The 15,207-nt window shown below is 42.3% G+C and overlaps 1 protein-coding gene across 1 annotated transcript; it reads right to left on the bottom strand.

Annotated features, from left to right (window-relative positions):
• LOC106591074 (uncharacterized) lies at positions 1-13,918 on the bottom strand. The gene is made up of 2 exons (XM_014182265.3): positions 13,000-13,918; positions 1-2,921 (listed from the first exon to the last, which is right to left on the bottom strand). The coding sequence occupies exons 1-2, from the start codon at positions 13,673-13,675 to the stop codon at positions 2,275-2,277; spliced, it is 1,323 nt and encodes a 440-aa protein (XP_014037740.3). The 5' UTR covers positions 13,676-13,918; the 3' UTR covers positions 1-2,274.
• Between the last annotated feature and the right edge of the window lie 1,289 nt (positions 13,919-15,207).

Raw genomic sequence — 15,207 nt, 5'->3', positions numbered from 1 at the left:
TCCGATTAACACCGGTGAGTGTTTATTTAAAAACAGGTGCACAAACTATCCAGTTGTTGAACTAGGCTAATGTTAGCTCTTGATAACTCTTGGCAGCATTCTGTCTTCTCCCTACAGTTCTCAACAGTTACCTTCGCCCACGACTGCGTGATGTGAACTACAATCACGTGCTGTATTTTAACGTTAAGAAAGGTTAATCGCTTGCAATAAGTATTTCGAATCATATATCCCTTATCTTAAATCAGCGAGAAAGAATCCTTCAAATAGAAAATATACACTTTCTGTAGCAGTTACAGATCCATACAGCTACGGTGCCTTCATCCAACTAAATTACACTGTAGCAGTTACAGATCCATACAGCTATGGATCCTCCATCCTACTAAACTACACTGTAGCAGTTACAGATCCATACAGCTATGGGGCCTCCATCCTACTAAACTACACTAGCAGTTACAGATCCATACAGCTATGGAGCCTCCATCCTACTAAACTACACTGTAGCAGTTACAGATCCATACAGCTACGGAGCCCCCATCTTACTAAATTACACTGTAGCAGTTACAGATCCATACAGCTACGGAGCCTCCATCCTACTAAACTAAACTACACTGTAGCAGTTACAGATCCATACAGCTATGGAGCCTCCATCCTACTAAACTACACTGTAGCAGTTACAGATCCATACAGCTACGGAGCCTCCATCCTACTAAATTACACTGTAGCAGTTACAGATCCATACAGCTATGGAGCCTCCATCCTACTAAACTACACTAGCAGTTACAGATCCGTACAGCTATGGAGCCTCCATCCTACTAAACTACACTTCAGCTACTCTTCCTGAGTTACGCTTATATACACAGTACCAGTCAAAACTTTGGACACCTACTCATTCAAGGGTTTCTCTTTATTTTTACTATTTTCTACATTGTAAAATAAACTCAGCTAAAAAAGAAACGTCCTCTCCCTGTCAACTGCATTCATTTTCAGCAAACTTAACATGTGTAAATATTTGTATGAACATAACAAGATTCAACAACTGAGACATAAACTGAACAAGTGTGACCACCAGCTACATTAAGTACTGCAGTGCATCTCCTCCTCATGGACTGCACCAGATTTGAGAATTCTTGCTGTGAGATGTTACCCCACTCTTCCACCAAGAAACCTACAAGTTCCCAGACATTTCTGGGGGGAATGGCCCTAGCCCTCACCCTCCGATCCAACAGGTCCCAGACATGCTCAATGGGATTGAGATCCGGGCTCTTCACTGGCCATGGCAGAACACTGATATTCCGGTCTTGCAGGAAATCACGCACAGAACGTGCAGTATATGGCTGGTGGCATTGTCATGCTGGAGGGTCATGTCAGGATGAGCCTGCAGGAAGGGTACCACATGAGGGAGGATGTCTTTCCTGTAACACACAGCGTTGAAATTGCCTGCAATGACAACAAGCTCAGTCCGATGATGCTGTGACACATACTTGGGTAACTCTGTGAAACATTTATTTGGGCTGCAATCTGAGGTGCAGCTAAATGTCATGAACTTATCCTCTGCAGCAGAGGTAACTCTGGGTCTTCCATCCCTGTGGAGGTCCTCATGAGAGCCAGTTTCATCATAACGCTTGATGGTTTTTGCGACTGCACTTGAAGAAACTTTCAAAGTTCTTGAAATTTTCCGCATTGACTGACCTTCACGTCTTAAAGTAATGATGGACTGTCGTTTCACTTTGCTTATTTGAGATGTTCTTGTCATAATATGAACTTGGTCTTTTACCAAATAGGGTTATCTTCTGTGTACCAACCCTACCTTGTCACAACACAACTGATTGGCTCAATTGCATTAAGGAAAGAAATTCCACAAATGAACTTAACAAGGCACACCTGTTAATTGAAATGCATTCCAGGAGACTACCTCGTGAAGCTGGTTGAGAGAATGCCAAGAGTGTGCAAAGCTGTCATCAAGGCAAAGTGTGGCTACATTGAAGAATCTCAAATATAAAAAACAAATGTTGACCTATTTGTGAGTATGATTTAATATATACAATTAGATTTCATGACAAAAACACAAATTCTCAGTCAAAACCATAAGCCAGAACATGTTTTTCCAAAATGAGTAGTGACATGAAGAGTATGTATTCTCTCATGCTCTTTCAGGACCCTTAATTGGGTAAAACTCTTTCACACTGGGAGCAGAGGTGAGGCTACCCTCCTTTTGTGTATCACCTCATGTGTTTTCAGGTACCATAACCGGGTAAAACCATTTCCACACTGAGATCACTGGAAAGGCTTCTCCCCTGTGTGTGTCCTCTCATGACTTTTCAGGCTCCTTAATTGGGTAAAACTCTTTCCACACTGAGAGCATTGGAACGGCTTCTCTCCTGTGTGTATTCTCTCATGTGTTCTCATGTTCCCTATCCGGGTAAAACTCTTTCCACACTGCAAGCATTGGAATGGCTTTTCTCCTGTGTGTATTCTCTTATGCTCTTTCAGTTGCCCTGACCAACTGAAACTCTTTTCACAATGGGAACACTGGTAAGGCTTTTCCCCTGTGTGTATTCTCTCATGTGATTTCAGGTCCCCTGATCGGGAAAATGTATTTCCACACTGAGAGCATTGGAATGGTTTTTCCCCTGTGTGTTTTCTCCAATGAACTTTCAGTTGTGCTGGCTCGATAAATCTCTTTCCACACTGGAAGCATTGGTAAGGCTTATCTCCTGTGTGTATTTTCTCATGCGATTTTAGGTTACCTAACCGGGTAAAACTCATTCCACACTGAGAGCAGTTGTAAGACTTCTTCTCTGCATGTGTTCTCTTATGGTTTTTAAGATTCCCTAAATGGTTAAAACTCTTTCCACACTGGGAACAGTGGTGTCGTCTCGCTGGTTCAGACGTCTCCGGTTCCTCTGAGTCAGGTCTGTCTTCTGCCAAAGACAAACAGAGTGGTTAAAACAGGGAGACCTGAATGAAATCTCCACGTACATTTTAGTCATTTAGCAGACGCTCTTATCCAGAGAGACTTACAGTCAAGTGCCCTTAGCATGTGATGCATGTGCTCTATTGTTTACATGACCCATGTATTTTACACTGTGTGGCTTTAAGGGAATAGTATGGTCACTATTCAGAGCAACTTGTTAATGCATCCATCTTAATAGCTAGGTGAGACAACCACAACAGTAAATACAGTTTCCCTCAGTTAGTGCATCCATCTTAAGGTAGCTAGGTGAGACAACCACAACAGTGATAGTAAATACAGTTTCCCTCAGTTAGTGCATCCATCTTAAGGTAGCTAGGTGAGACAACCACAACAGTGATAGTAAACATGTCTCAGATGGGCTACATATTCACTCATTGGATGGTTTCTCTCATCGAGCAGGTTCTAGAAGTATCTGGACGTTTGGATTGATAAAGAGCTAAAGTCTAGAAAACATACTGATGAAGCTCGTTAAAAAGCTCCAATGTAAAGTAGACTTCTTCATTTTGGAAATACATCTTGGCCTCTCCACGAAGAGCAGGAAGCAGATGACAACTTTCCTGCCATTCTTGACTATGGTGGCACCATTTACCAGAATGCAGCAGATACTACTCTTAAACCTATGGATGCCGTCTACCTAAGTGCCCTTCACTTTATTACAGGTGACAGTATTAATACTCATCACTGCATCCTGTATCAGAAGGTCGGTTGGACCTCACTAAAGTCCCGTATATCTCTTCATTACTCCATTCTTGTTTACAAAGCTCTGCTCCACAAGCTTCCAACATACCTCACTTCCTTGTTGAAATATAACAATATGGAGATACCAAACCCGTTCTTAGGGTTGGTTAACTCTTGAAGTCCCGCTTGTCTCCACAAAGTTTGGTAAATCTGCCTTCAGTTTTAACGCACCACCGTTATGGAATACCTTACAAAACAAATTCCACCTGGATTCCCTGGTGCCGACAGGGCAGTTTAAAACAGTAAATGAAATCCCTGGTGTGCAATTGTTTCAATTGATTATTATAACTTGTTGTAATAACCTGATGGAATGTATTTATAGCTGTCTTGTCGTTATCTTGTTGTTGTTGTTGTTGTTGTTGTTGTTGTTGTTGTTGTATTGATAGGAGTTTTTTTTGTCCTCGGGGCACCATTGTAAATGAGACACTGGTCTCAATTGGTCAATTCCCTGAATAAACAAAAGTTAATGAAACAAAATGTGTGTTTTTAAACATTCTAGCATTAGTATTTACTGGTAGAGATCCTAACATGTCGGAACACTAACACAATAACATAATAATATATATAAATAGCTAATCAGCACAGGTGGCAGCCTATGTCTTCCATAAAAACAAGCGCTGTAAAACATTTTTTTAATATTATTTTCTCGCTGAAATGAAAGCCCCGTTCCTTATGTTTCCAAAACAGAACCCCAAGTGGTTGTATGTTAATGAGCAGAGCATTAAGGCTCTTAACAACACTCCCCAGGTCAGAAGATACTATCATCAACAGGCAGTAGTTAGTGTTTATCCATGGGGCCTAGTCTAGTCATAGATGCTAACTACCTTTAGCGCCTATTAAACATAGCATCTGATTTACCGGTGGAGTGTTGGTTTTGAAAGATTCTTTCTCGCTGATATGATGGGAGTTCTCTATTGTTTCAAAAACCTCTTCACAAGCAATGATTACTGACATTTATAAACCTTAAAATACAGCTCCCGGATTGTAGTTCGGACGGAGCCATCCATGGGCGACGCTAACCGAGAGCTGTAGGGTTCATTACAGGGTTCGATATGACCACCAAAACAGTCGCATTTGCAATCTTTTGACTTGGCAGTTCGACACACATTTTTAAATTGGTCGCAAGGGTGCCAGTGACATTTTAGCTGGTCGTGTTCGTTTTTGGATCACCATTTTTTATATTACTGCTTATTCAAACAGTGCAATTGACCAAAAATAAACCAACTTTTGGAAGAGGCAACAACGGTATGGGAATTCCCCTGTGTGTGTGTGTCAGGCTCGACATACTGGGCTGCCTGCCCTCCGGGCCAGTCCATCATCCCCGTCAGGTCCAGTTGGGTCAGTGGAATTGTTTCTTTTTTATCTAGGCTATATAATTTAAAAACAGATGGAATCCCGAATCCGTTCGTTCGTCGATTATTTATCACACGAGCTGCACACAGATAATCTGTCCGACTGAATGAGCGCGCAGCTCTCAAACAGCTGGTTGTTGTGTGGAGCAGCTCTCAAACAGCTGGTTTCTGTGTGGAGCAGCTCTCAAACAGCTGGTTGTTGTGTGGAGCAGCTCTCAAACAGCTGGTTTCTGTGTGGAGCAGCTCTCAAACAGCTGGTTGTTGTGTGGAGCAGCTCTCAAACAGCTGGTTGTTGTGTGGAGCAGCTCTCAAACAGCTGGTTTCTGTGTGGAGCAGCTCTCAAACAGCTGGTTGTTGTGTGGAGCAGCTCTCAAACAGCTGGTTGTTGTGTGGAGCAGCTCTCAAACAGCTGGTTGTTGTGTGGAGCAGCTCTCAAACAGCTGGTTGTTGTGTGGAGCAGCTCGTCCAAACAGCTGGTTGTTGTGTGGAGCAGCTCGTCCAAACAGCTGGTTGTTGTGTGGAGCAGCTCGTCCAAACAGCTGGTTGTTGTGTGGAGCAGCTCGTCCAAACAGCTGGTTGTTGTGTGGAGCAGCTCGTCCAAACAGCTGGTTGTTGTGTGGAGCAGCTCGTCCAAACAGCTGGTTGTTGTGTGGAGCAGCTCGTCCAAACAGCTGGTTGTTGTGTGGAGCAGCTCGTCCAAACAGCTGGTTGTTGTGTGGAGCAGCTCGTCCAAACAGCTGGTTGTTGTGTGGAGCAGCTCGTCCAAAGACTGAAAGATGTTTCCAAGTTATGATCTCTACCAGTAAATGCTAAGGCTAGAATGTTAAAAAATAATAATAATTATGATTTACTTTTATAGGGTTATGGTTAGTGTTCCAACATGACCATATGTCCAAGTTACAGTAAGACACCACCTGTGCTAATTAGCTATTTTTATAGGCATAGACCACCGCCTGTGCTAATTAGCTATTTTTGTGATAACAAACCTCCAAACGAACTTCAATGCCATACAACACTCCTTCCGTGGCCTCCAACTGCTGTTAAACGCTAGTAAAACTAAATGCATGCTTTTCAACCGATCGCTGCCCGCACCCGCCCGACTAGCATCACTATTCTGGACGGTTCTGACTTAGAATATGTGGACAACTACAAATACCTCGGTGTCTGGCGAGACTGTAAACTCTCCTTCCAGACTCATATTAAACATCTCAAATCCAAAATTAAATCTAGAATCGTCTTCCTATTTCGCAACAAAGCCTCCTTCAAACATGCTGCCAAACATACCCTCGTAAAACTGACTATCCTACCGATCCTTGACTTCGCCGATGTCATTTACAAAATAGCCTCCAACACTCTACTCAGCAAACTGGATGCAGTCTATCACAGTGCCATCCGTTTTGTCACCAAAGCCCCATATACCACCCACCACTGCGACCTGTATGCTCTCGTCGCCTGGCCCTCGCTACATATTCGTCGCCAGACCCACAGGCTCCAGGTCATCTATAAGTATATGCTAGGTAAAGCTCTGCCTTATCTCAGCTCACTGGTCACCATAACAACACCCACCCGTAGCACGCGCTCCAGCAGGTATATCTCACTGGTCATCCCCAAAGCCAACACCTCCTTTGGCCGCCTTTCCTTCCAGTTCTCTGCTGCCAATGACTGGAACGAATTGCAAAAATCGCTGAAGTTGGAGACTTAGATCTCCCTCACTAACTTTAAGCATCAGCTATCTGAGCAGCTTACCGATCGCTGCAGCTGTACATAGTCCATCTGTAAATAGTCCATCCAACTACCGACCTCATCCCCATATTGTTTCTATTTACTTTTTTGCACACCAGTATTTCTACTTGCACATCATCATCTGCACATCTATCACTCCAGTGTTAATCTGCTAAATTATAATTACTTTGCTACTATGGCCTATTTATTGCCTTACCTCCGTACTCCATTTGCACACACTGTATGTAGGATTTCTTTTTTTTCTATTGCGTTATTGACTGTACGCTTGTTTATTCTATGTGTATTCTATGTATGTAGACTTTCTCTATTGTGTTATTGACTGTATGTTTGTTTATTCCATGTGGAACTCTGTGTTGTTGTTTGTGTCACACTGCTTTGCTTTATCTTGGCCAGGTCGCAGTTGTAAATGAGAACTTGTTCTCAACTGGCCTACTTGGTTAAATAAAGGTGAAATATATATATATATATATATTTTTAATGTACAGTCGTGGCCAAAAGTTTTGAGAATGACACAAATATTAATTTTCACAAAGTTTGCTGCTTCAGTGTCTTTAGATATTTTTGTCAGATGTTACTATGGAATACTGAAGTATAATTACAAGCATTTCATAAGTGTCAAAGGCTTTTATTGACAATTACATGAAGTTGATGCAAAGAGTCAATATTTGCAGTGTTGACCCTTCTTTTTCAAGACCTCTGCCACCCGCCCTGGCATGCTGTCAATTAACTTCTGGGCCACATCCTGACTGATGGCAGTCAATTCTTGCATAATCAATGCTTGGAGTTTGTCAGAATTTGTGGGTTGTTTGTCCACCCGTCTCTTGCGGATTGACCACAAGTTCTCAATGGGATTAAGGTCTGGGATGTTTCCTGGCCATGGACCCAAAACATCAATGTTTTGTTCCCCGGGCCATTTAGTTATCACTTTTTCCTTATGGCAAGGTGCTCCATCATGCTGGAAAAGGCATTGTTCGTTACCAAACTGTTCCTGGATGGTTGGGAGACGTTGCTCTCGGAGGATGTGTTGGTACCATTCTTTATTCATGGCTGTGTTCTTAGGCAAAATTGTGAGTGAGCCCACTCCCTTGGCTGAAAAGCAACCCCACACATGAATGGTCTCAGGATGCTTTACTGTTGGCATGACACAGGACTGATGGTAGCGCTCACCTTGTCTTCTCCGGACTTGACCCCAGTCCTCAGCAGTCCAATCCCTGTACCTTTTGCAGAATATCAGTCTGTCCCTGATGTTTTTCCTGGAGAGAAGTGGCTTCTTTGCTGCCCTTCTTGACACCAGGCCATCCTCCAAAAGTATTTGCCTTACTGTGCGTGCAGATGCACTCACACCTGCCTGCTGCCATTCCTGAGCAAGCTCTGTACTGGTGGTGCCCCGATCCCGCAGCTGAATCAACTTTAGGAGACGGTCCTGGCGCTTGCTGGACTTTTTTGGGCGCCCTGAAGCCTTCTTCACAACAATTGAACCGCTCTCCGTGAAGTTCTTGATGATCCGATAAATGGTTGATTTAGGTGCAATCTTACTGGCAGCAATATCCTTGCCTGTGAAGCCCTTTTTGTGCAAAGCAATGATGACGGCACGTGTTTCCTTGCAGGTAACCATGATTGACTGAGGAAGAACAATGATTCCAAGCACCACCCTCCTTTTGAAGCTTCCAGTCTGTTATTCAAACTCAATCAGCATGACAGAGTGATCTCCAGCCTTGTCCTCGTCAACACTCACACCTGTGTTAACGAGAGAATCACTGACATGATGTCAGCTGGTCCTTTTGTGGCAGGGCTGAAATGCAGTGGAAATGTTTTTTTTTTGAGATTCAGTTCATTTGCATGGCAAAGAGAGACTTTGCAATTAATTGCAATTCATCTGATTACTCTTCATAACATTCTGGAGTATATGCAAATTGCCATCATACAAACTGAGGCAGCAAACTTTGTGAAAATTGATATTGTGTCATTCTCAACTTTTGGCCACGACTGTATATACATAGGCCACCACCTGTGCTAATTAGCTATTTTTATATACAGGGCCTTCGGAAAGTATTCAGACCCCTTGACTTTTTTTCACATTTTGTTACGTTACAGCTTTATTCTAAAATTGATTAAATTGCTTTTTTCCCCTCATCAATCTACACACAATACCCCATAATGACAAAGCAAAAACAGGTTTTTAGAAATGTTATCTAATTTATAAAAAAATAAAAAAACTGAAATATAACATTTACATAAGTATTCAGACCCTTTACTCAGTACTTTGTTGAAACACCTTTGGCATCGATTACAGCCTCGAGTCTTCTTGGGTATGACGCTACAAGCTTGGCACACCTGTATTTGGGGAGTTTCTCCCATTGTTCTCTGCAGATCCTCTCAAGCTGTCAGGTTGGATGGGGAGCGTTGCTGCACACCTATTTTCAGGTCTCTTCAGAGATGTTTGACCGGGTTCAAGTCTGGGCTCTGGTTGGGCCACTCAAGGACATTCAGAGACTTGTCCTGAAGCCACTTCTGCGTTGTCTTGGCTGTGTGATTAGGGTCGTTGTCCTGTTGGAAGGGGAACCTTCGCCCCAGTATGAGGTCCTGAAAGCTCTGGAGAAGGTTTTCATCAAGGATCTCTCTGTACTTTGCTCCATTTATCTTTCCCTTGATCCTGACTAGTCTCCCAGTCCTTGCCGCTGAAAAACATCCCCACAGCATGATGCTGACACCGCCATGCTTCACCGTAGGGATGATGCCTGGTTTCTTGTTTCTCATGGTCAGAGTCAGAGTCATTAGGTGCCTTTTGGCAAACTCCAAGCGGGCTGTCATGTGCCTTTTACTGAGGAGTGGCTTCCGTCTGACCACTCTACCATAAAGGCCTGATTGGTGGAGTGCTGCACTGATGGTTGTACTTCTGGAAGGATCTCCCATCTCCACAGAGGAACTCTGGAGCTCTGTCAGAGTGACCATCAGGTACTTGGTCACCTCCCTGACCAAGGCCCTTCTCCCATGATTGCTCAGTTTGTCCGGACAGCCAGCTCTAGGAAGAGTCTTGTTTGTTTCAAACTTCTTCCATTTAAGAATGATGGAGGCCACTGGGTTCTTAGGGACATTCAATGCTACAGAAATGTTTTGGTACCCTTCCCCAGATCTGTGCCTCGACACAGTCCTGTCTCAGACCTCTACGGACAATTCCTTCGACCTCATAGCTTGTTTTTTGCTCTGACATGCACTGTCAACTGTGGGACCTTATATAGACAGGTGTGTGCCTTTACAAATCATGTCCAATCAATTGAATTTACCACAGGTGGACTCCAAGTTGTAGAAACATCTCAAGGATGATCAATGGAAACAGGATGCACCTGAGCTCAATTTCTAGTCTCATAGCGAAGGGTCTGAATACTTATGTAAATAAGGTATTTCAGTTTTCTAAAAAGCTGTTTTTGCTTTGCCATTATGGGGTATTGTTAGGTCAGCAGCATACCACCCTGCATCCCACTGCTGGCTGCTTCTGAAGCTAAGCAGGGTTGGTCCTGGTTGATCCCTGGAAGGGAGACCAGATGCTGCTGGAAGTGGTGTTGGAGGGCCAGTAGGAGGCACCATTTCCTCTGGTCTAAAAAATATCCCAATGCCCCAGGGCAGTGATTTGGGGCATTGCCCTGTGTAGGGTGCAGTCTTATGGATGGGATGTTAAACGGGTGTCCTGACTCTCTGTGGTCACTAAAGATCCAATTGCACTTATAATAAGGGTAGGGGTGTTAACCCCAGTGTCCTGGCTGAATTCCCAATCTGGCCCTCATACCATCAAGGTCACCTAATCATCCCCAGTTTACAATTGGCTCATACATCCCTCCTGTAACTATTCCCCAGGTTGTTGCTGTTAATGAGAATGTGTTCTCACTCAATTTACCTGGTAAAATAAAGGGTTAAATAAAAAAGATGGCTGAGGATCTTGTATTTTTTTAATCAATTTTAGAATAAGGCTGTAATGTACAGAAAAAGTGGAAAAAGTCAAAGGGTCTGAATACTTTCCAAAGGCCCTGTATGTTACCCCTTGGCAGAGTTCTTAGAAAGCACAGCATTGATTTTCGCTGCTTCGCAGACGATACACATCTTTACATTTCTGTGTGACCAGAAGATTTTAGCTCCACAGATAAATTATTAGCCTGTATCACTAGATTTAAATACTTGGATGGCTCACAACTTCCTCCTGCTAAATCAAGACAAGGCCAAAGTACTTATTGTTGGAGTCAAAGCAGAGAGAGAGATTCTGGCCACACATTTTCATTCACGGGCAATAACGATAAAACACCAGGTAAAAAAAACCTAGGTGTTATTTTAGATTCTGAACTAAATTTCTTTTCACACATTTAGAATGTGACAAAAGCTTTTTACCAACTGAGGAACATGTTCGGCCGTTTTTCTCTCAGGCTGTTACAGAGAGACTCATCCATGCTTTTATTACAAGCAGGCTTGACTACTGGAATGCTCTCATGTCTGGTCTACCCAAGAAAGCTATTGGTCAACTGAAAAACATACAGAATGCTGCATCACGGGATCGGACCAAGACCAGACAGAGAACATACGCTACACTGGTTTTAAGGTCTCTGCACTGTAGGTAGCCTAGTGGTTAGAGCGTTGGACTTGTAACCGGAAGGTTGCAAGATCGAATCCCCGAGCTGACAAGGTAAAAATCTTTCGTTCTGCCCCTGAACTGTTTCTAGGCCGTCATTGAAAATAAGAATTTGTTCTTAACTGACTTGCCTAGTTAAATAAAGTTAAAATGAAATTAAAAAATAAATACATTTAACTAAAGGCTACCTCTCCATGCCTCTTGGTCCTATGCTTTGGGATAGTGAAAAGGCCAGAGGACCTGAGGGACCTACTGGGTACATCACTTAAAAGCATGTCTGACATGTATTGAGGTGCACAATCGTGGATTGATTTAAAAACCAATAGAATAATTTTTTTATTAATTCTAAAACTCACAGGCTGTGAGGTCCTCTGGCCTTTTAACTATCCAAAAGCCTAGGACCAAGAGGCATGGAGAGGTAGCCTTCAGTTAATTGTATTTATTTCTTAATTTCATTTTAACTTTATTTAACTAGGCAAGTCAGTTAAGAACAAATTCTTATTTTCAATGACGGCCTAGAAACAGTGCCTTGTTCAGGGGCAGAACGACAGATTTTTACCTTGTCAGCTCGGGGATTCAATCTAGCAACCTTCCGGTTACGAGTCCAATACTCTAACCACTAGGCTACCTGCCGCCCCAGCAGGTAGCCTAATATTCCCCCAGCCTCTGGAATAGCCTGCCAGAGAACCTGAGGGGGGCTGAAACGGTGGACATATTTAAAAGAGATCTTACAACACCGTTAGGGCAGTGCTTTTCCTCAGGTTGCTTTTTACACAGTTTTATTGTTATTCTTCAGTTTTTTTTATCATATGTGTTGTGTGGTAAAGGTTTCAGTTTGTATTGTTGTTCTTCAGTTTTTTTTATCATATGTGTTGTGTGGTAAAGGTTTCAGTTTGTATTGTTGTTCTTCAGTTTTTTTTATCATATGTGTTGTGTGGTAAAGGTTTCAGTTTGTATTGTTGTTCTTCAGTTTTTTTTATCATATGTGTTGTGTGGTAAAGGTTTCAGTTTGTATTGTTGTTCTTTAATTGTATATCCCCTTATGTGTTTTGTAGTAAATATTCCAGTTTTATTTTCATTGTTTTTATTTATTTACTTCCTGTGAAAGACATTGCTTTGCATTCCATGTCTGAAATGTGCTGTATAAATAAAGCTTGATTTGAATATTTAGCAGGCTCCGAACACCTGTGTGTAAGCTGGCTGGGGAGGAAGTTAAGTTCATCAATTGGAGCCATACACAGTGTTTGGGTCCGTGCAAAACTGCTACAGTAAGTCTCTTTTCTATTTCAAAGAATCTTTGTCGCTGACATGAACTATAACGGGCATATCAGCATGTTTCTAAAACTGTTGGAACACAGCGTCGGAATTGTAGTTTACTTGGAGCCAAATGTGGGTGAACGTAATATCTGAAAACCCTACATACATAGAAGGGTTTTTGAGAGCTAGGCTTAAATATTATTCATGTAAAAGTCCATGTACCAATCGCAGATTGGCCCTTTAACAATTCCTATAGTATGGACAACCTATTCATGTGTAGACAGTGCGGAGTCTATGCCTGTTTTTAAGACAATACTCACTGGTGTTAATCAGATCTTCAGTCTCCTCTTCCTCTCCTTCCTCCTCTTTCACTCCCAAAACATCTTCCTCCTTTACCTTCATTGAGATATCGTCCTCTTCCTCTCTAAAAGGTCCTTCCTCTTTTTTCACTATAACAGCCTCCTCTTCCTCCTTTTTCATTATCAAAGCTTCTACCTCCTCTTCCACTGTGACAGCCTCTATCCCCTCTTCCTCTACAGAAGGTTCTTTCTCTTGTTTCACTATAACAGCCTCCTCCTCTGGAACATCCTCTTCTTCTTTCAATGTGATAGCCTCCTCTTCTATTCTGAATGCTTCTACCCCCTCCTCTTCCTCTTTCACTCCAAAAGGTTCTTTCTCTTTTTTCACTATAACAACCTCCTCTTCCTCCTTTTTCATTCTGAATGCTTCTACCTCCTCCTCTTCCACCATGACAGCCTCTATCCCCTCTTCCTCTTTCACTACAAACTGTTTTTTCTCTTCTTTCACATCCTCCTCTTCTTCTTTCAATGTGATAGCCTCCTCTTCCTCCTGTTTTATTCTGAAAGCTTCTTCCTCTTCTTTCACTGTAATATTCTCCTCTTCTTCTTTTACGACAATGTTCAGCTCCAGAGCTTCTTTCTCCGTCCAGCAGACCTCCTCTTCTTTAGCAAGGGGAGAGTAGCTTAGTGAGCTCATGGTGAGGGACGTTAGCTAGCTAGTTAGCATTAGCAACTAGCCTAGCGCTAGGCTCAGAATCAAATCAATCTAAACAAATTCGTAAATTGAACAAGTACATTAAGTTAACTACTATATACGTAAAAATCATTGTGTCTAAAACACCGATTAATATACCCAAAATAGTCAAAGTAGCTTCAATTATTCGGTTTAATGTCGGCTAGCAAGCTACCGATGTGGCTGCTTCAGTAGTCGACAGCGGTACCGTCCACTAGATTATACGTCACGCAAGAAGAATCACCTGAAATACTCACATCGCCATCTGCTGACTGGAGTGGGCAACACAATTATCAACTACATCAAATTACATCTTATTTGTCACATGCGCCGAATACAACAGGTGTAGACCTTACCGTGAAACGCTTACTCACAAGCCCTTAACCAACAATCTCCTTATTTTACTAGGAAAAAATGTAATACACAAATCAACATGATGAAAAAGGGTATTTATTTTACTGATTTGGAAAATGATTTAGAATCATTCAAACGTATGCAAAACAAAATGTCCCAAATTTATTGGCTACATGTCTGTGTTTGATATGCGGATTTGTTATTATTTTTCCTCTTTGTAATTTTGTATTTATGTAATCCCTCTGGCTGTTCCGTGTTGTATATTACTGTTGTTTATTAAATATATATATATACTACCAGTCAAAAGTTTTAGAACACCGACTCATTCAAGGGTTTTTCTTTTTTACAGTTTTCTACATTGTAGAAACATTGTTCAACAAATCTAAATCTATTTTATATTTGAGATTCTTCAAATAGACACCCTTTGCCTTGATGACAGCTTTTCACACTCTTGGCATTCTGTCAAACAGCTTCACCTGGAATTATTTTCCAACAGTCTTGAAGGAATATGCTAAATAAAGGTAAATATGCTGAGCACTTGTTGGCTGCTTTTCCTTCACACTGTGATCCAACTCATCCCAAACCATCTCAATTTGGTTGAGGTCGGGGAATTGTGGAGGCCAGGTCATCTGATGCAGCACTCTATCACTCTCCTTCTTGGTAAAATAGCCCTTACACAGCCTGGAGGTGTTTTGGGTCATTGTCCTGTTGAAAAACAAATGATAGTCCCACTAAGCCTAAACCAGACGGGATGGCGTACCACTGCACAATGCTGTGGACGCCATGCTGGTTAAGTGTGCCTTGAATTCTAAATAAATCACTGACAGTGTCACCAGCAAAGCACCCCAACCCCATAACACCTCCTCCTCCATTCTTTACAGTGGGAAATACACATGCAGAGATCATCCGTTCACCCACACCGCGTCTCACAAAGACACGGCGGTTGGAACCAAATATCTCCAATTTGGACTCCAGACCAAAGGACACCGGTCTAATGTCCATTGCCCATGTTTCTTGGCCCAAGCAAGTCTCTTCTTATTATTGCTGTCTTTTAGTAGTGGTTTCTTTGCAGCAATTCAACCATGATGGCCTGATTTACACGGTCACCTCTGAACAGTTGATGTCGAGATGTGTCTGTTACT

This window comes from Salmo salar, chromosome 12, assembly GCF_965601325.2.
Source record: "Salmo salar chromosome 12, fSalSal1, whole genome shotgun sequence".
NCBI classification, from domain to species: domain Eukaryota; kingdom Metazoa; phylum Chordata; class Actinopteri; order Salmoniformes; family Salmonidae; genus Salmo; species Salmo salar.
The sequence above is the reverse complement of the archived record's forward strand: the minus strand, read 5'-3'. Positions and strand labels throughout refer to the sequence as shown.